The sequence below is a fragment of the Sinohyriopsis cumingii genome, chromosome 16 (assembly GCF_028554795.1).
Source record: "Sinohyriopsis cumingii isolate HCF-2022 chromosome 16, ASM2855479v2, whole genome shotgun sequence".
Classification (NCBI taxonomy): domain Eukaryota; kingdom Metazoa; phylum Mollusca; class Bivalvia; order Unionida; family Unionidae; genus Sinohyriopsis; species Sinohyriopsis cumingii.
Window position 1 is genome coordinate 35560033 of NC_142976.1, and position 23011 is coordinate 35583043.

Sequence of the window (23011 nt, forward strand, 5' to 3'; positions counted from 1 at the left end):
CAATCCGGAGTGGAGTGTCATGGAAACACCCAAGGTCTCATCGCTGGCACCAGTTCGACTTGGTCATCACAAGGCGCTCTGCCCATAACAGCGTCCTTTCCACCAGAAACTACCACATTGCAGACTGCTACTCCGACCACGCCCTCGTGAGCAGCAGGGTGCGTTTACAGCCTCACACACTATACCGCTAAAAACCAAAAGGACTTCCTCGCATAAACGCTGCGCAGATATTGGTCCCCTCCAGGGTGGATGATTATGTGTCCGCCCTGGACCAGGCTCTCCAGGACCTGCCAAAACATGATGCCACAGCCAAGTGGAATGCCATGAAGGGTGTCATCTACAGCACACCATGTCCACGTTTGGTAAGAAGGAACGGCCCAGCCAGGACTGGTTCAACGCACACCTATCAAGGATGTAATCAATAATCGAGGACAAACGAAAAGCCTTCATAGCGTACCCAAAAATAATGCCCTAATGAACTGACGCTTGCTGCTCTCAGGAGTGCCCGAAGCAACACCCAACGCATCGCTAGACAGTGCGCGAACGAGTACATGCAACAACTGTGTGAAGGAATCCAGCGCAGTGCCGCGTCCGGAAACATCCAAGGTATGTACAGTGGCATCAAGAAAGATCTAGGCCCTACAGTGAAAGGGGTAACCCCCCTAAAATCTCTGACGGGAGAGAAGATCACTGACCGTGAGCAACAGATGGCCAGATGAGTGGAGCATTACCCAGAGCTATACTCCCGAGAAACGTCAGTCACCGATGCGGCCCTAAGCAGCATAAAGAAACTGCCCACCATGGAGGAACTCGACAAAGTGCCCACCTTAGAGGAGCTCAGCAAAGCAATCGACTCCCTCCCAAACGACAAAGCACCAGGTAGTGACAGCATCCTGCCCGAAGCTATCAAACGTGGGAAACCAACATTGCTTCAGCTTCTGAATGAGCTACTTTCCCTCTGCTGAGAGGAAGGAGCAGTCCCCCAAGACATGCGCGGTCTATGATTGTGACCCTTTACAAAAACAAGGGTGACTCCAGTGACTATAATAATTACAGAGGTATCTCGCTCCTGATCATCGTTGGCAAAGTATATGTCCGCATTATATTCAACAGGCTTCAGCTGCTGACGGACCGTGTGTACCCGGAATCCCAGTGCGGATTCAGAGCTGACAGGTCGACGACAGACATGATCTTCTCCCTACGACAACTCCAAGAGAAGAGCAGAGAGCAAGGTCAACCACTCTACATGGTGTTCAGCGACGTCACCAAGGCCTTTGACCTCGCCAGCAGGAAGGGTCTTTTTGAACTTCTCAGCAAGATCGGTTGGCCCCCAAAACTGCGCAGCATGGTAATCTCTTTCCATGCCGATATGAAGGGAACAGTCCTGTATGATGGATCCTCCTCAGCCTCATTCCCAATCAACAGCGGCGTGTAGCAGGGCCGTGTGCTGGCGCCATCCCTTTTCGGGATCTTCTTCTCCCTGCTCCTGTCCTACGCCTTTGACTCGTCCACTGATGGCGTATATCTACACACCAGGTTCGACGGGAGGCTGTTCAACCTGGCACGACAGCGTTCGAAGGCCGAAGTGAGGCCGGTGCTCTTCAGGGAAATGCTTTTTGCAGATGACAAGGCTCTTGTGACCCACACCGAGGGCGCCCTCCAGAGACTGTGAGACTGTTTCGCTGAGGCATGCAAGCAGTTTGGGCTCACCATCAGCCTGGAAAAGACAAACGTCAGAGTGCAAGATACAACCATTGCCCCTTCCATCAAAATTAACGGTTTCACCCTGGAAGCAGTCAACACCTTTATTTACCTGGGGTCAAACATCAGCAACACTCTCTTGCTTGATGTGGAGCTGGACGGAAGGCTTGGAAAGGCAAACACCATCATGGCACGACTAACGGAGAGGGTGTGGACAAACAATGCGCTGACAGAGCACACTAATATCCAAGTATACCATGCCTGCGTTCTCAGCACTCTTCTATATGGAAGTGAGACCTGGAGAACCTACATGAGGCAAGAGCGGCGACTCAACTCCTTCCCTATACGATGCCTAAAACGCATCCTGAAAACCAGCTGTCATGACCGAGTCCCACACAGCAAGATCCTCCAGCGTGCAAGTACTCCCAGCATGTACTCTCTGTGAGCAAATTCCGCATTCGATGGCTGGGACACGTCCGACGCATGGAGGATGGGAGGCTGCCAAAAGACATCCTGAATGGATATCTGGCCACTGGCACCAGAGGTGTCGGCCGCCCCTCACTCCGTTTCAAGGATGTGTGCAAGAGGGACATGAAGGCATACGACATTTCACCCGACGGCTGGGAAGTGCTGGCCGAGGACCGAGGGATCTGGAGACTGATGTTAAGCAACGGCATAACAGTAGCTGATGCGACGAGAGGCCAGTTGGCGGCAGAGAACGTCAGAGAAAGAAGAGCGCGGCAACAACCCCAGTAACTCAGACTTCCCAGTATATCTGCACCAACTGCAATAGGGACTGTCACTTGCGCAGTCCTGCACAGCCACAGCAGACGATGCCAACACCCCAGAGACAGACGACACTCCAAGGGCGCAATTCGCATGGTCTCTCGAGACTGAGCCGCCAATAATGATGATGATGATGATATATATATATATATATATATATATATATATATATATATATATATATATATATATATATATATATATATATATATATATATATATAACCACTTTACAGAAGCAGTAGTAAATATATTGTGAAGGATAATACCATTACTGTTTGCATATTAAAATTAAATGAAGCAAATGATTCAAAATCAATGTTAAAATTCACTAGACCAGCACTGCCTGTGTAATATTTTTCCTTAATTATTAAAATTACTTGACTATGCGAGTTACAATACTAATAAAATGAATTTTAATTGCATTTAAAAAAATCAGAGATGTGACAAAAGTATTTCATGAATTTAACATGAAAACAAGAATGTCGGAGTCAAGATAAAATGTGCATCTTTTAAACAAATTCGGATATGATAGAATTGAGGTTGTGCTACAAAATAACATAATAGAAAATGGTGCATTATTTTAATATCATCCATTTAGCAAAACTTATTAGTTAATTAATTAAAATTTTCTATGGCGCATAATATATCCAATTCTATGTTACGGTAATGTTATCTAGCTATAATTGTTGAAATCTTTATTTTCTCCAAGAAAACTATACAAAATTTATCAAACCTTCTTTGTAGGTGTTTAATCTTTCGTGTATTCTTTCTTGTATTCAGTTAAAATTTCTGTGACATTACATGGCTATCAAACATTCATTACATCGCATTTTCATATCTGTCCTGCAATATCTCGACGTAACCTGTGATATGACTCATTTGATCCCCATACTAATAAATTAATACCATTTATCAGGTCAATGGCAGTTATATTTAATACAGCAAAGACAATAAAAAAATAGTGCACGTCATGTAGAGCGCATCTTAGCTGCTACGTAAAATACTTGGTGTTGCAGGCAGCACACCACAAATAGCTTCTTCTCTTTGATGTATAGCATGCCCCTTTTACCATAACTGATAGTTTTCTAACACTTCTTGATAAACATCGAGCCACCTTAGCTCAATAAAGCCTGATGAAAACAAACTGACATATGGGAAGTAACCATAGAGCGTCTGTATTATCCAGTGAGTATGTATAATTTACATCATACAGTTCTCACTAAACAACAAACAAATGCAGATTTCTATAAAATTTCATACTATTTCTGAGCTACTCTTTCGTACTGATTTCAATAAGGGCTATTTCTTTCCACCTCACAATGAATTTCGTTCCATCTTAAAATGAATTCAAGAATTTGACCAAACTTTTTACAATACCATCAAAATCTGGCTGCCAAGCCGCTGGTGAGCCAAAGATACAAACACGCCAACTTAAAATTAACTACCACCTTGATAAAAGTTAAACCAGACCCCGGGGATGTTACGTACCACCCCAAAGAGACTGTAATTAAGAATGAATTTCAGGATTCCATTCCCCTTGGAAATCTCCATCCTTCATATAATCAGTACCGTTTCATAATTTGTTCTGCAAACGAAAAGGATAAATGTAGTTTAGAAGGTATCAGTGGCACGCAATAAAATAATTACAAATCTACATATATGCAATTCTTGTTAATGACTGAATTACATCACGATCTACGGTTGCTTCATAGTCAATGAGACACATAATTGACAAAGAACTGTCTGAGAACTCGAGTGCCTTCCAAGTGAAGATGAAGGCCTCTGTCTTTAATGGCAAGTCCAGGTCTTGATCGGCATTTCTTTAGGTAAAGAGTAACACATAAGGAGTGTCTGCCATTGCGCCGGCTGTAAATTTAGTGTGAGGGACGGTTTTAACATAAAACGATAGATTTCGAAGGAAAATCAAACGAAGGTGTCCATTTTTTCTTTTGCGTTAGTGGGTGAGATTCCTCCTAATTCTATACTCTTTTAGCTAGTGGGTAGATTTTCGCATTGTTAATGACAGCGTGGGTATCCTCCAACTTTGACCCCCTATGTTGCGTGGGCGGCTGTCGTCCATATGTGATCTTCTAACAATACGTAATAGTTTGCAGTTTATTTTCTCGCTCGCCCTAGTCTTGAACGTGATTTTCTTCGAAATAAAATCCACGGTGACAGATGTTGAAATTTAACAGTCGAAACCCACACTGTACAAGTATATTGTAATACACAACACTGTATAAGAGTATATATATATATATATATATATATATATATATATATATATATATATATATATATATATATATATATATATATATATATATATATATATATATATATATATATGCATGCATGCATGTCTATTACAGTTAACACATGTAAGTTAAGTATAACAACTTACGGAACGGTGGGGAAAAATTGTATTTTCTCCCTTTAAAATTGAACTCTAACTGACGCACAAATCTCGAACGATTTCGAATGAGCAATATCGAACAAAAGAATGACGAGAATGCACTAAAACAAACCCTTTCAGTTTTAAGCAGTAGAATAATGATGTTTCCTGCTTGCATAGTTACCGGTTGTGTTTATTATAATTACCTGCTTTTTATGTCAAACTGGTCAATTACAAAGTCATATTAGAGTGTTCTGGTGACCATTATGCTGCACAATGGATATCATTGATAGTTTCTGAGTTTTGGAGGTAATCGATCGTTTGCAACACTTAAACTCGGTTGTTGGAGGATTATACACAATCGACGACCTTGATGGTTAGAATTGATTGGAATTTGAAAATAATCTATGACGCAAATACAAAAAAAAAAAGATTTCCTCAGTAAGTCAATGTGCAGTCTGCATTTCATGTGCAATTGTACTATGAGGTAAACTTTCCTTATTTAATTTTTATTACTTTACATCTAAGAAAAAAAGAGAACCATTCGAACCATTGGTTACTTACTAGTTATATCCTTAAAGACAGCATAATATATAATGGAGCGAGTCATTATACATAAAGAAGTACACATTCAAATTGTCTGATTTGTTCATGTTAAAAAATATTCAAACAAAATGTACAAATAGATCTCTACAATCTGAGAAGTAGAGTTTTGCTGTACAGACTGTGTGTGTCCGATTGTGTATATTAGACATTATGTTGATTGGAGATAATCGCCATTTTATATGCATAACATCCTCCAATATGAGGATTTCTAAATTCTTACTCTTACAGTTTTAATGTTTATAAAGTTGTGAATGTTCAGAGAAATAAAATTCATAAGAGTCAACAATATGAGTTGAAGAGAATGGATACATACTCAGAAAATAAAACAAGCGCATTTGCTATTCAGTCCAATTAATCATAATGCATGTATTGAAACTACAATGGTGAAATACAAACGATATGTCAAAAATGCATACAGATGAATGAGCACGCAATTTTGCGTTTTGTGTAATGAATTAGGATCTCTCTCTCTCTCTCTCTTTCTCATTGAATAAAATGGTAATAGTAATATATATTCTGACAAATGGAATGAGATTTTAATAGATATAACTAGTCTGATAAATGGAAATAGATATCAATATTCTCACGAATAGAAGAACATGGCAAGATACATAACTTAATTGAAGGAAAAGGTAATAAACAATACTATTCTGACAAATGGTAATAGATATCACTATGCTGACACATGACATGAGATTGTAACAGACATCACTATTGTGACACCTGAAATGAGATGGTAATGGAATCACAATTCTGGCAAATGGAACGAAATTGTAATAAGCATCACTATTCTGATAAATGGAATGACATGGTAAAAGACATCACCATTCTGACAAATGGTAATATACAAAATTATTCTGAAAAATGGCAATATACATCGGTATTCTGACAAATGGCAATATACATCGCTATTCTGAAAATGGTAATATACATCGCCATTCTGACAAATGGTAATATACATCACTATTCTGAAAAATGGCAATATACATCGCTATTCTGACAAATGGTAATATACATCACTATTTTGACAAATGGTAATAGACATCGCTATTCTGACAAATGGTAATATACATCGCTATTCTGACAAATGGTAATATACATCACTATTCTGAAAAATGGCAATATACATCGCTATTCTGAAAATGGTAATATACATCACTATTCTGACAAATGGTAATAGACATCACTATTCTGACAAATGGTAATAGACATCACTATTCTGACAAATGGTAATAGACATCACTATTCTGACAAATGGTAATAGACATCACTATTCTGACAAATGGAATGACATGGTAATAGACATCACTATTATGACTTTACATGGGTTCAGAATGATTAAAAAATCAGTTCTATAAATTTATTTCATGAGCACCAACTAATTTGGAAATGTCTATTTGCTTCCCTCTGGACCCAGGATTATTAGGTAATTAGATTGATTAACCATTAAAAATAAATTTTGTAATGATTTTTATTAGGACGACAATGCTGTGGTCATTGTAAATTATATCTCTGTACGTATGTCTCTGAATGGCTAAAATTGTTGTCATCATGTATGAGGAATCCGGTTACAATACTACTGGAGAAAATCGTTTAGATTATGCAATGTATGTATGTATGTATGTATGTATGTATGTATGTATGTATGTATGTATGTATTGATGTATGTATGTGTTTGTGTGTATGTATGTATGTATGTATGTATGTATGTATGTATGTATGTGTGTGTGTGTATGTATGTATGTGTGTGTGTGTGTGTGTGTGTGTGTACGTATGTTATTTCAATCCTCAGTACAGACGAATATTGACCTGACATTGATTTTGCAGGTCACTTATATTCAATTATTTGAAACACTTTTATACCTGTTCAGGTACGGAATATACAATTATATTATGTACCTATAACTCAGCTTCTAGAAGGCAGTTTGCCAAAGTGCAGCAAAACCCTACCAAAGCAAACAAACCTAAACGCTCTATTTAAAATAGAAAGCATTTCTTTACGTAGTTGAACCATATCCTCAAAAATGAATTCTCTTGAAACCGAAGCTATCTGAAATCTATATCTCTCAGTGCATTATAAATATCAACCACCATCATGGATTTTTCAAATGAAACAGAACTGGTTAAACTCAAACATTTCATTTTCAACAGTATATTACAAAAGACAACATAATCAGTAATACCGAATAATGTCAATATAAACTAGTATCTGCCCTCCCAAACACTAGCGTCACTTCCGATCTAGCTAAGAGAGATAATATTTCACGTCTAATTACGATATCCAGAAAGAGGCGTTATCCAAAAGCGCTTCTTTCCAAGGTCAGACACCTGTCACCGTCATAATGCACACAGTTAACTGGCTTAAATTGATTTGTATAAAGACGAGTGTTTACTCTAATGCATGCCGGGTACATTTTCTTTCAATTTTTCGATCACTGTCTGTACATGTATCTTTAGTCAAGGATACCCCAGAAAGAAGAAAAGATTTGGTCGGTAAGTGAATATTGTATGTTGTCCATACCTCCATACATATTTCTTTGCATACATTTAATTTTTGGTAAGGCGTATATAGATAAATCTCACTATTTCGATAAATATTTGAAAACTATGACTATATTTAGATATAAATTACCCTATGAATTCCTTGATAGTGTTTCCGACAATTAAGCTTCAGATCGGTAATAAATGGAATATTTCCGTCTTGAGTTTCGTCTTTCTAATTATATTTTAAAGTGAGATTTGTTAGATTCAGAATAAAGAGGACAGACTTTGAATGTTACTCCATATAACTCATAAACGTTCAATGGATCTGTGATACAATAGACACACAGTCACACGCATGCATGCCTATGCCGTATATACTTCCTTATAGGTCCAGTCCAACTGCAAACAGAGATCCGAATCTATTGTTATGCAATGCGCAGGCAGATCAGAGTTGTTACGCAATGCGCAGGCAGATCAGAGTCTATGCTGTGTATTCTACCAATTACTCCTAGCAAGCTACGTAGACCCAACATGCGGCGGCAGATCTGGGTCTGTGCACTTTCTAGTTCGACTCCAGTTGCGAGTTTAAACGGTACTACAAATCTCGTGACAATTACGGGCTATTGATAATGCACAATTCAGCACAGGTGGGGGTGGGGTGGTACTCATGATTGTGAAGAAATGGCTAAAGATTATGGTAATAGTGTTGCCTGTTCCTTTTAGTGAAGTATCATGCACCATTTAGCAGTGAGAGTGTGAAAGAATAACTTGTAATAAAAATGATTCCATATCATTTTGTCCACAGACTTTGATGAAGTGTACAGCAATATGGAAACTGTATGTAGTGAAAATAAAATGCCACTGCACTTATGAATAATCCATTTAGTGGCAAGGAGATGGGATGTTGAATAAAGTCTGGAGAAATTAAGCATAAACTCTTTGTCTGTTCTCACTATTTGCAAATAAAATGGATTCTAGTAATTCCTAAACAGCCGTAACGTGACACTAGTGCCTAAAAAAAGTAAGAAGGCCTGTAATGGTCATACGCACAATTTTATGATGAAGACATTAACACAGTTCTCCATGTATTTTGTAATAATAATAATAATAATAATAATAATAATAATAATGCATGTAATAATAATAATAGTCCACAACAGTATAATGTTCCCCAAGATCAGGAGTCTAGAACAGTCATATTCTCTGCTCGCATGTCATTCTGTACATGCTGAACTATATATATATTACCACAGTTTGGTAAATCAGTTTTATAAATTTCATTAATTAATAAATTTTGAGTTAAAATATCTAACCACTTTCTTCGTATCCTTGTAATGGGTTGAAGGCAAAATGTATGAAATCTAAGACTTTAGTCTCATATTTTCCAATTTACGTAGACCTCCAAACCACATTAAACTGCTTCATTGTATCATGGTTTCCAAAGCAGCCCTGTTTCTGCAAATCACTACACTGTACAACCATACAGACTAATTTATCCAGCCCAGTGTTCAAATGTCATACCCCCACCCCACCCCAAACCTCAAACAACATAAATACCTAGCTATCACAAATACATAAAAAAAATTACTAAATCACCACTAATATGTCCATACATTATTGTACATATAAGTGTCAACTATGTTACTGCTATTCGGTCTATTTGACACACATCAGTATCCAGTGTAGAAAAGCACATGGATATATACCTGAATACGTGTCATATTCACAGTCTTGGGCTCGGTCAATGTGAGTAAGTGAGAAAGCTTGCCGGCAGCTTCTCGTGGGTCGGTGGTTCTTTCCGGGGTTTTCTCGGGTTCTTCCTCCACCATTAATACTGGCCGCCATGTATAGCCTATCTTGTGCTGAAACATGGCGTTAAACCCTAGAACAACAACAACAACAACAACAGTCCTCACACATGTTGTGTTAAACTTTGTTTATCATTAACGGCTAGTGACAATCGTGACAGGCACCAGAACCGAATGAAATATCATGACAGCCACCAGAACTGAATGAAATATCATGTTGTAAAGAATGCAGCTCCTAATATATCTTACCTGATCAGTTTATAGATTTGTCCAAATTTGTCTTTTTCTTAATTTTATTCACACTCGTTTTTTGCGGGAATTGTCTTCTCACATACTAGCGGAAACGCATACCACAACTAGAATAGTTCTCATACAAGCATCAAATTCAATATACATCCCATTTATGCATACATTAAAGGTTTATTTAAGATAAGTAGTTAATAGCAAGTATTTTTCATTACCTCTAGGCGAGTATTAAGAACAAAAGACTGATGATACAGGAAGATATAAACTTTGGTGGATTAATACTTTCAGAAGCAGATGCCGAGAAAGAAGCGTGTGTGTGATTTGGATATTTAACGTAGTCATATCGCTACGATGTATGCAATGTGACAGTTTATAGTGATGTCGCACTGGAACATCATGCCGCAGACATGTAGCATGATGTTCCACCCAGTCACATTATCCTGATACCAGGCCGACCAGTCCTAACACTAACCTCTTAATGCTGAGCGCCAAGCGAGGCAGCTGTTAATACCATTTTTGTAAGTCTTTGGTATGACTCTACCGGAGATCGAACCCGTGACCTCCCGCATCCGAGGCGGTCGCTCTCACTACTAAGCCACAGGAGCGGTGTTGCGGTAAAGATGTGATGAAATGAAGTAAAATGTAAACAAGCAAATCCGTCATTTTAACGAATGTATTTCAGGATTTGTTTGCAATTCTCTTTGCTATTAACGGTACCAACCGTAACTTTCCTTTCAATCTGAAACGTTTGATAGCCATCGGGTTACATGAATGCGCGTAATATGACTGTCACTCAAGGGACCGGTTGACTTTAAAAAGAACAATATCACAACTTGGCGTTGTGGTGTTTGCCACGTGCATTGTGCGCAAGGCTCGATATATATGAAAAATGCAACGCTCGTTACATTTTGATTAGTCTTCCTGCAGCAAGACAAATACAATGCAATAGCTCAATACTATCTGAATGATGTGATCCGCTGGACTTAAAATACGATATCATCTTGCCTATTTTAGCTCAAATAAATACATTTTCCGCAATACGGATTGTACCAGAACATTTAAATGACAATTTGTAAAGTTAATAATATATAACTTTAAAACCAGTATGCACTATACGTGATATTTGACTATACCACACCCGCCCACCCGTTAAGCAAATTCGTATTACCAATAGTCCTTAACAGTCTTTCCACGTAGACATTGAAGCTGCGTTATCTTTGCACGATAGAGATTGCATATATAAAGCAAACGGACAACACACGTTGCAAAACCAGTGTAAACTAGCCTTAGAGCTTTCGACACATACGGCCCCTTTTCAAAAGCAAAGACGGGTAAAAATGAAGGTTATCTGGAAATCATTCAAATTTCAATTTATGGATAACTATCCGGTTGGAATAACCAAAGATAACATACTGAACAAATGCTAGAATACCTTTCTTTCAGATTTTAAAGCATACAGAACAGACGGCCAGGTAAAGCTGACACAGCAAGTCTTATTGTCAAGCTATGGGAGGTACAAAATCAAAAGTTGAGAACATAGATCTACCTAAACATCATGATGACGAGAGAATGGATCGTATCCGGGACTATATAGAAAAAATCGCCCGAAATATCGGACCGTCAGAGGATAAGGAAATTGAGCTCTTTCTGCAACACCCTGATGTAGTAGACGCTTTAGCTGGGAAAGGTTGCACAGATCCTAACGTTCTTCACATTGTACTGAGTATGCTGGCATTCGACACGGACTCAGAAAAAAATTTATTTGAATATCTTGTAAAAACATGCTCAGACAAGGTTTTGGAAGGACAGCGACGAGGTCACTACCAAGGTCAAACTCCATTACATATGGCTATTTGTCATGGCCAGGAAAGTTTGGTGATTTGTCTATTAGATGAAATTGCGGAGAGGATGAAGAGGTCGTTGAATGAGAATCTGAGACAAATACTTCATTGCGCGGCGACAGGAGACGCCTTCCAGAAAGCAGTAATGCGGTCAGAACTTCCTCTTTCAGTTGCTGCCAGCGTGGGAAATAAGAACATATTTGATGCACTCTTACGACATGGTGCCGAACTGGACAAAGAAAACAGTAAAGGTAATAACGTGTATCACTGTTTGATAGAATACGCATACCTCTACCCGGACAAGTTAAATAGCGTGATGGATATGTTTCGTTATATTCACGAGGAATCCAAGGCTGTCACGCAAGTCTGTGAAGAATCTCTCTCCCAAGTTCATGAGGACACAGCAACCAAAAACGTCAGATGCAAAATTCTCTTCATGCGGAACCAGGAAGGTGATAATCCACTGCAAGCTGCCATCAGATACGGCCAGCCTCAGATATTTGAATACTTACTGGAAAAGGTATGTTCTCATACTTTCTGCGTTTCCTGCTGAAATAATGGCAATAGTAATATATATATATATATATATATATATATATATATATATATATATATATATATATATATATATATATATATATATATATATATATATATGTGTGTGTGTGTGTGTGTGTGTGTGTGTGTGTGTGTGTGTTGTATAGCCCTATAAACCTGCTGTTACTTATATCTGTGTGAATAATGATTCTCACCTTTTACTTACCTCTTTTTCACAGCAGCATTTTAGCAACTTTCGCTATTTCGTCTCTTTTTGTTCTCGATAATGATGCATATTATTATCATTATTATTATTATTATTATTATTATTCAGGCCTACCTGTACGCAGACTACAACAGTGGACTGTTTGACATGAAGGTTTATGACGTCACGGACCTCGATGGCAGTCTATTTTTGAATAAGTCTGGACAGAACGGTACACGAAAATTAGACAACTGTCATATAGTAGGTGAGGAAACTCATCTAGACTGCCTTTTTACTATGAAAACAAGCATCGCATTCCGCTTCGTTGAAATGCAGGTCATACAACGATTGATCATGGCGAGGTGGAAGTTCTACCGAAAACTTGTATACCCACTATGGTTAATCCATACCCTGTTCATGGTTTTCCTCACGTGGTATGCAACCAATCGTGCCCAGGTACAAAAAACCTCTGACAACATCACCAAATCATATAGCTTCCCCCTCTCCCAGGATGCCGTCGATACCGACACCGTGAATGGATATTCCTTTGTTACGTCCTACAGCTTTATCACGCTGGTCTTCGCCTTGGTTTATATGTTACAAGAGGTGATCCGTCTTGTCAAAGGCAGGCTACATTTTCACAGAAAGAACTTTTCAAACTCATATGCAAACGACGTGTTTCGGATAGCAATCCTTCTTTTTGCCATCTGCCTGGCTGTAGATTTCTTTGCGATGTGGGATCCTTCATATAAGGACTATCTCCTCATCATTGCGCTCATTGTTGGTTGGTTCTTATTTCTTTTTTTCGCCAGAGCCATGCGTCTTTTTTGCAATTTCACTTCTTTAATTTTAACTGTGCTCCCAACAGATGTCTTCCGTTTTTCCTTCATCATCTTCATTGAGCTGATAGCATTCTCAACCGCTTTGTTTATTGAGCTGCAGGAAACGGAAGATTTAAACGAAGACTTTCGCAGCTGGTGGAAGACACTATTCATTTCATTTCAGAGCATCTTCGGATACGATGGAATTGATTTGTTGAAGACTGAGAATGTAGTATTTACCTGCATCATTTACATAATCTTCATCATAGTGACCACCGTCCTTATGGTGAACGCACTTATAGCCATTATCTCCAACACATGCGACCATCTTTTCACCGCGGGCGATATATCAGTACAATTGCGCTTTAACGAATATTCCATTATTCGCTTTATTGAGAGCGTTCTGCCGGATTCGTTTGTTCAAAAGAAGGCACGGGATGCCTTTAAGGCTGAGAAAAAGTACAGGTATGATATAAGTAGCGAAGCATTGGTCAAAGTGGACAGATACTTAGTAGAACTAAAGTCAATGAGACATTTAGATGACCTGGGTCAGGTAGAAACAGAAAGAGTTGATTTCATCCACAAACTGAACATGGCATTCACACCTCATAAGCTTGCCAAAACGAAGAACAAAGCAAATGCTTCTAGTACTGGAAAGGGTATGATGGGAAATTTAAGGAACGTTGCCACCCCTCCTAGAGTCCAAACTCCAAGACCAGAACAGAACGAAACGCCTGCGCTTGCATCTGAAATTCCGCTACAAATCAACCACATTAAAATGGGAATCTGCAGTGATTGTGCAAAGAAAGTAAAAAGTCCATTTTACCCGGGGAAATACTTTAATCCCAAAGCGTATCTCACGACGGAGTAATTATTGTGTACTGACACTGCTTGGGAATCGACTATTGGTTGCACGCCTCTATGTGGGTCCTACGAAATACTGCTAAGCCTGACAAAGCCGGATAAAGCCTGACAAAGCCACACAAAGCCCCACAAAGCCATGCAAAGTCAAATACAAAAGCCGAAAGACTAGTTTTCAACATATTTATGCAAAATTAAATGACCGAAAATTGGGCGACAAAGTTCGAAATCGAAGAATAGCAAAGTAATAACAAAGTCTAACAAAATCATACGTAAACTGTTTATTACTTTACAAATTGTTCATTTAACTTATTATCGAAAGAAAATGCAATTTTTTTTTTTGCAATATACCTAATCACACAAAGCCAGACAAAGTCATACAAAGCCTAACAAATCCTCACAAAGTCTGACAGAGTCATAAAAGTAATATTTGACAAGTGTATTTATATTGTAAATTATATTGACAAATAAATTAACCAAACTGAAGTATTAGTTTTCAACTTAATTATGCCAATAAAATTTGGCGGCAATGTTCGAGTGCGAATAATAAGAAAATCGTATGTAAAATGTTTTTTATTTGATAAAGTGTTGATCCGAATGATTGTCGAAATAAAATGCAACATTTCAATATGTCCCAATTATACAACGCCTGACAAAGTCATACAAAGTTCGACAAAGCCACACAAAGCCTGAGAGAGTCGTGCGAAGTCATATTAGAAAAACGTATATTATACATTAATTTGACGAATAAATTAACCAGACGGAAGGACTAGTTTTCAACATAATTATCAATAATGATAAAGTACTGATAAAGTCTGAAAAATATTTGAAATGTTTGTTATTTTATAAACTGGTCATTTGACTGATTATCGAAACATAGGTTGACAAACTCAACAAACCTTTCGATGTTTCATAAGAAAGACATACACAGCCTTACAAAGTCATAAAAAGTTATGATACAGCTGTGTAATATTGTTGTATAGTGTTTTTGTTGCATAAATTGCAAAGAAAAATGTTGGATTTACAACGCACACCATAATGAATGAATGGTACGTGGGAGACAAATTCCAAATTCACTCCATCTAAAAAAAAGACATACAGAGCTTGACAAAGTCTTAACTGGAATGTTTATTATTTTAAAATCTCTGTATATGACAAACTATGGACATAAATGGTTATTTTACACACAGACACACAATGTCATAAAATGGCATAATAAAAATGTTTATTGAGTTAAACGTAGCACAGTCCTACTCACCAACTTTTGAATGTAACAGGCGTTGACGCGTGTTAATGGAATACAGTAACACTTCAATACCATATGCCGTAAATGTTATATCAACAATAAATAATTTCCAGTATTGTAAGTTTAAAAACCTTCTATATTTGTACTGAGTTAAATAGATAACAAACAAACAAATAATGACTATAGACAAAGTAAACATTTTCTAATTATGTTATATTTAAAATAATTATCTTCCGAAAAAGAAAAGAAAATATTTCATCTAAAAAGACTATCACGGTCCCGAGAGAGAAAAATAAATTGCGCTGGATAAAATAACATTGAAATTGCACTAAGTAACCGACAAGATATCATTCGTCATAACGGTATGGTACACTTCCCTTGGGACCATATAATCAATAATACAGAGTTTCAATGCCAGTCGACACAGTATGGTAAATGTCTTGGTTACAGGCACACATATGGTATCACGGTACCAATTGTTTTTCCATATACCTCAATGCTAATGTTTTGTGAAATAAATATACTTTCTGTCCTACTTGGGCATGCATGTCACACGCTGTCATATAGAACAATGCTAGATTGTCAATTTGACAATGACATAACCAGGTACTCCATTGCATTTAAGAGAGATAACTCTACTGGAACTAGACAGGGGTAAGAGTTATCTAGTCACAACAAGTACATTTTCAGTCATGTGTACCATATTTTAAAAAAATCATAAAAAATACAAAATATGATCTAGATAGAAATTAACACAAACTCACATGTTGCCAAGAGGCTCAACTTTTTTTTAAGCCAAACAGAAAGTACAAGTCTTACATAATGCACCAATCACAGCTAGTTTTGTTCTTTAATTCTGAATACAATGTTCCATACACCTTAAGCTCCGCCCACCTGGACTTGCGCAATTGGTACCGTTATACCATATGTATTGTATTTAAGGCTTTGTTGGTGTTGTTGTTGTATCTTAAACCTATTATATGGTTATAAAAATCGATTATTATTATTAATTAAATTGTATTATATACAGACGACGTCTCTCTCTCTCTCCCAATGAATGCGAAAATCCATGAAAAGACGAGAATAGAGTATTTTCGCTTGTGAAATAACACAATGTCTCTGGACCTACGAAGGATGATGGTAAAAGTTAAGTCAAACCGACCAAAGCGAGCGAGCGAGAAAGAGAGAGAATTTTTATGGTTGGTATTAATGTTAATTAAGGCAGAATAATGACTTAGATCAGCTTAAAATATATTAAAATATTTTAATTACCTATTGTTGGCTCGTTATTTCGCTTAGATTCTATTCCACGCTAATATCCATGGGCCTGCACGTCAATGCATTGATGAGCGATCATTTTTCAAGAATCTTTGTTTGTAGTGCCCTACTTTCTTCATTAAAACCATCTTTAATGTATAAATCATAAGTGTGACTTATATTGATTTAATCAATGTGAATAAAAATAGAAACTCAAAAATGTAAACAATCAACTTATCAATATGCAAAGGTGTCTGTGAATTGGCACAAAAGGACATTACATTTTGTAGTGGATACACTCAGCTAGGATGTGAGTTCATGGACTTGGTCAATTACACAGTTGCCCGTTGTCAGTCTAAACTCCATTCCAAAGGCAAATATTTGTATTTGTATGTGATATAAATAAAATATATGCATAGTATGTACGCTGTATCCACAATATACCACTCATTGTGCAAGCCTCGTTTCCTTTTAATGAAACATGTATATATATCGTGGCATATCATTCATACAGCGTGCATACTATACATAAATTATGCTAATACACCGTTATTCTTGTCATAAATATGTTTCCAACATGATTTTGTCACACTTTATCAATACTTTATGATTGTTTGAAATTCGAACTTTGTCGCCCAATTTTAGGTCATTTAAATCTGCTTAAATAGGTTGAAAACTAGTCATTCGGCTAAGTTAATTGATTCATCAATATAATTAACAATATAAACACTCTTTTCTTAATCTGACTTTGAATGGCTTTGTGGGGCTTTTTGTGGCTTTGTATGGCTTTGTCGGGCTTTGTGTGGCTTTGTCAGGCTTAGCAGTATTTAGTAGGACCGCCTCTATGGTACGCACGAAGTAATAATTATTTAATCACAGTATTATGTATGTGAGTGTAACTATCTATAACCATATACCTCGTTCAGTGCAATACGTATTCTCATTAGCTAACAGTGACATTTCAAAGACACAACAATGTTTCCAAAACAGTCATGAATACTAATTTATATTAAATGAATGGCCCATTGTAATCCCTTCCCAATCAGTCACTCTAGTAGCCCTGCATTTTAGTAAGATTTTTCGTACACTATTTGTACATTTGCATAAATATGTACTATCTTTGGCACCAATATCTTGCCTATCAAATGACATTCTAGAACAAAACAGGTTTGCACTAACATACAAAAATACAGACTGTTACATATGTATGCATGTGTGTGTGTGTGTGTGTGTGTGTGTGTGTGTGTGTGTGTGTGTGTAAGGGATCTGCAAATTTAATAAAAGTCAATAACTGGTAAATTTAAATCGCCCTTGGAAAATTCAAGTTTGTTCCAAACATAATATTCCAACATGAGTAAAACAATAACACAAACTATGGTATACTTTAAGGACATCTCATTATATTTACTGAAATTGTTGTTTCCTTTATATATCTGAAGGCATCTTATAGCCATACGCTGATAGTTTCGTGTTATCTAAAAAATAAATATATAAATAAAATACGTAGATAGATATGCAGATTAAAAAGAGTTTACCTGCAGAAATAGTTGGAGGAGAAAACGCAGATATGTACACGTATATAGACAGATAAAAGGAATAAATAGTACGGATTTAGCGAAAAGCTACGTTTTTGGAGAGAGAGACAGACAGACAGAGACAGGAGAGAAAGACAGAGAGCATGACTGTTTGAAGTGATTTATTTTACTCACAAGTCAAGAATTTGTGAACACTTAGTTTATCCATTTGCTTAATAATTATCAAATATTTGAGAATCGGACGTTTGAAAATGATTTGAGAGCACTTAGTTTTGTCCATTTAATTGTTTGCCAAGCACTTTATTTCGATTCTTATGTAATTATTACGTAAAGAAAGTATAAACGCCACCTGTGGGGTACTACTTTTTCGGAACATAATCACGCTTTGAACGAAATCATCGAGGTAGTTAATTACTAGAGCCGAGTGCCTTTTATTTCCCAACAGACACATGTAAAATAAATCACGAGTTGTACATTTATCACTTAACACCATCTAGGAGTAAACAAAAGTGACACGCATCAAAACCATCCTCGAAAATATCTGGCAAACTGCCAAAGGCTAACTTAGAACATGGAAGTCGGCAAATTCCTGAAACATAACAATATTATGATTACAATATAATTGGCAAGTTACATTATAAATATTTTATTCCTTATTTGTCAAAACTTGCTTTATATAGTAAATATTCTTATTATAAAATGAGAGACTGACCTTGACTTTGATAACAAGATGGAAATGACACATAAAATAGATGAAAGAAAATGTAGCCAGGTATACCGAAGAATGCACGGTATATAAATGCTAAATTAAGGCATTAATATATTTACCGTGGTGATATCGCAGGGTATAAAACTAGCAGAACACAAAGCATTAGGAACTGAACACGACCCTTTGTTTGTAAATTAGCTGATATTAAGTTATTTTTATTTTACCCAGACACCGACCTTCAATAAAATATCCTGTATCTTGCATTCCTTACTCAGTTTTATGACCTTGCCCCCGCTGGCTTGTGTCTTACAAATGTGAGCTTGCCCTAACCGAATTTCAACTTGTTCTGGGAGTCGGGCAAGTTGATTTGTAAATCTCTAAACATTATATATATTCCCTTATAATGTTTGTTTATTATTTGACATATTCGATTACCGATTTGTTTTTGCTATTCTTGCGCACATTCCTTTACAATGTGTAGATTTATTTTGGAATATATTCCTGTATAAACTTTGTTCAAGATTGGACATTCCTCTCTATGTATTTTTTTTTTTAGTACTGGGCACATTCTAGTGTAATATTGAGATTATTATCAGACCTGCTGCAATGTAATATTTAGGTTATTAACTGACCTGCTGCAATGTAATATTTAGGTTATTAACTGACCTGCTGCAATGTAATATTTAGGTTATTAACTGACCTGCTGCAATGTAATATTTAGGTTATTAACTGACTTCTACTTATTTTACGTTTTTACCATTATAGAACATCATGATGCGTGTCTGTTTGCTTTTAAGGTAGTCATTCATTACTATGCCGATAAAGGTAGTCCAGTTTATGTATGCTTCCCGGACGATAACAAGGCGTATTGAGCAACGTTCCATTTGTATGTTGCCGGGTTTGTTTGTTCTTTTTTAAAACTGGAACGACAGAAAGCATTTTTGTGTTAAGTTCGGTCAGATAACTATTATGTCTTTCCACGAGAGAAATAGGGTGCGTCAATGTGTTCTATCCCCATTTCTGTTTAATGTATATATTGATAGCCTTAATCGTGATTTCAATAGGTCTTCTACGTGATGTAACATTGACGGTTTATTTACGAATAACTTCAGTTTTGATGATGATAGGTCCATACTTAGCCCATATATAAGTGGATTACGAAAGCTATTAAGAATATTTAAGCAGTTTGCATTACAAATTAAAGTGAGAACAACGCTAAGAAAAAGACTGTATGTATGATTCTCAGACATCAGAATCTGGAAAAGGTGTCCATATGTGAAGTTAGGATGTAAAAGTTACACTTTTTAAAATTATATTGTATACAATTATATTGTGATTCGCTATGGACAAATTTTTCATGTTCTACATTGACACTGTTAAATGTTCGTTACTTCTACAATGACGCGGAAAAATGTTGCTACAACAATGCATTTCGATTTTATATTGGACTATGATAGGCGCAACAGTGCGTCGGGAATGTTTGTAAACAACAATGTTCATAGTCTTTGCGTTTTGCTAGGAGAGTGTGCTCATTTAGAAATAGAATATCTAGCAGTACTAACAAAATCTTGAAATGTTTCACTTTTTTTGCTCTCGTAACTCATCGATAATTGATCGTTGGAGCAAATTGTTATATTAATATTATTTTTGTGATTTTTGTAGCATGTCTTGTGTGAAATTGCTAGTTTTATTGTCTATGGACCTGTTTCTGAAATAAAAGTCATTAGCATTTAATTTGTTTACTTTGTTGAACACATGAAATGTGCAAAGGGTATACATTTGTCTGACCAGAAAGTGTGCTACGATGGAGCCGCTAAAAATGTTAACAAGGTACATAGGTAACTGTTATCCACATAATGAACAAAATGTCTTCAACGCTCTCTATAAATATGTATAATGCTTTGGAAGAAATAATTATGACGTGGCAAAAATACTATTGACGGTAAGTACGAATGACGTTAGCACCGATGACGCTTACTTAATCTATCTATCTATCTATCTATCTATCTATCTATCTATCTATCAGCATGATTTTATAGTCCTGTTATGCAAAGCATGATTTTATAGTACTGTTATATCAAGCATGATTTTATAGCACTGTTATACAAAGTATGATTTTATAGCACTGTTATATAAAGCATGATTTTATAGTACTGTTATACAAAGCATGATTTTATAGTACTGTTATATCAAGCATGATTTATAGCACTGTTATACAAAGCATGATTTTATAGTACTGTTATATCAAGCATGATTTATAGCACTGTTATACAAAGCATGATTTATAGCACTGTTATATCAAGCATGATTTTATAGCACTGTTATACAAAGCATGATTTTATAGCACTGTTATACAAAGCATGATTTTATAGCACTGTTATACAAAGCATGATTTTATAGCACTGTTATACAAAGCATGATTTATAGCACTGTTATACAAAGCATGATTTTATAGCACTGTTATATAAAGCATGATTTTATAGCACTGTTATACAAAGCATGATTTTATAGTACTGTTATATCAAGCATGATTTATAGCACTGTTATACAAAGCATGATTTATAGCACTGTTATATCAAGCATGATTTTATAGCACTGTTATACATAGCATGATTTTATAGCACTGTTATATAAAGCATGATTTTATAGTACTGTTATACAAAGCATGATTTTATAGTACTGTTATATCAAGCATGATTTATAGCACTGTTATGCAAAGCATGATTTTACAGTACTGTTATATCAAGCATGATTTATAGCACTGTTATACAAAGCATGATTTTATAGTACTGTTATATCAAGCATGATTTTATAGTACTGTTATACAAAGCATGATTTTATAGTACTGTTATATCAAGCATGATATTATAGTCCTGCTATACAAAGCATGATTTTACAGTCCTGTTATATAAAGCATGATTTATAGCACTGTTATACAAAGCATGATTTTACAGTACTGTTATATCAAGCATGATTTATAGCACTGTTATACAAAGTATGATTTTATAGTACTGTTATATCAAGCATGATTTTATAGCACTGTTATACAAAGCATGATTTTATAGCACTGTTATACAAAGCATGATTTTACAGTCATGTTATACAAAGCATGATATTATAGTCCTGTTATACAAAGCATGATATTATAGTCCTGTTATACAAAGCATGATTTTGTAGTCATGTTATATAAAGCATATCATTTGATACAAACATCGAAAAGGGTCTAGATGAAACCCTTTATATGTTCGTCTCGAAGATATGTAGACAGTTGTCCAAGTAATATCGGTAGAAAAATGTCTGCATGCTTGTTATACATAACTGAATAGACATACTTCTAGAAATGTGAAAATGATTTTTAGTTCTTAATATAAAACACAAGATTCAATATATGTGACAATACATATGGAAACAAAAAAAATACCACATTTGCTGCATATTATGTAACTTCTTGACGGAATCGCGTGGCCCAAGTTATGCAACGAGACCGAAGTTAATAACACATCATGCTAGTATATTGTACTATTGTTCAGGGAGATACGCCACACGATGCTGTTGAATAAGAAGTCAAGACTAGCATAAATAAAAAGTCATGATGTTATAATTTTCCATATTTCATGTTAATGCGTAATATAAAGTCATAATATTATCGTTTTCGATATCAGACATGAATGTATAATATAAGATAATGACATCATACATTTTGATATTACACATTAATGTGTAATATAAAGTGATCCAAATCATGGGGTCACTGTGTGTGTGTGTGTGTGTGTGTGTGTGTGTGTGTGTGTGTGTGTGTGTGTGTGTATGTGTGTGTGTGTATGTGTGTGTGTGTGCGTGTGTGTGTGTGTGTGTGTGTGTAAGGGAGAGAGAGAGAGAGAGAAACAAAGAGAGATTGTCGAAATACAAGGCGATGAATATATGGAATTTAACTTTTTGAAGGAAATGGCTAGTCAAAGTTCTTTACTTAT

General features: G+C 36.2%; 1 protein-coding gene across 1 annotated transcript; it reads left to right on the forward strand.

The window, feature by feature from the left end:
- The first annotated feature begins 7868 nt into the window (after positions 1-7868).
- Positions 7869-14446, forward strand: LOC149780202 (transient receptor potential cation channel subfamily V member 6-like). Its single transcript, XM_089936959.1, has 3 exons — positions 7869-7983; positions 11472-12389; positions 12741-14446. The coding sequence occupies exons 2-3, from the start codon at positions 11535-11537 to the stop codon at positions 14301-14303; spliced, it is 2418 nt and encodes an 805-aa protein (XP_089793085.1). The 5' UTR covers positions 7869-7983; positions 11472-11534; the 3' UTR covers positions 14304-14446.
- The last annotated feature ends 8565 nt before the right edge of the window (positions 14447-23011 follow it).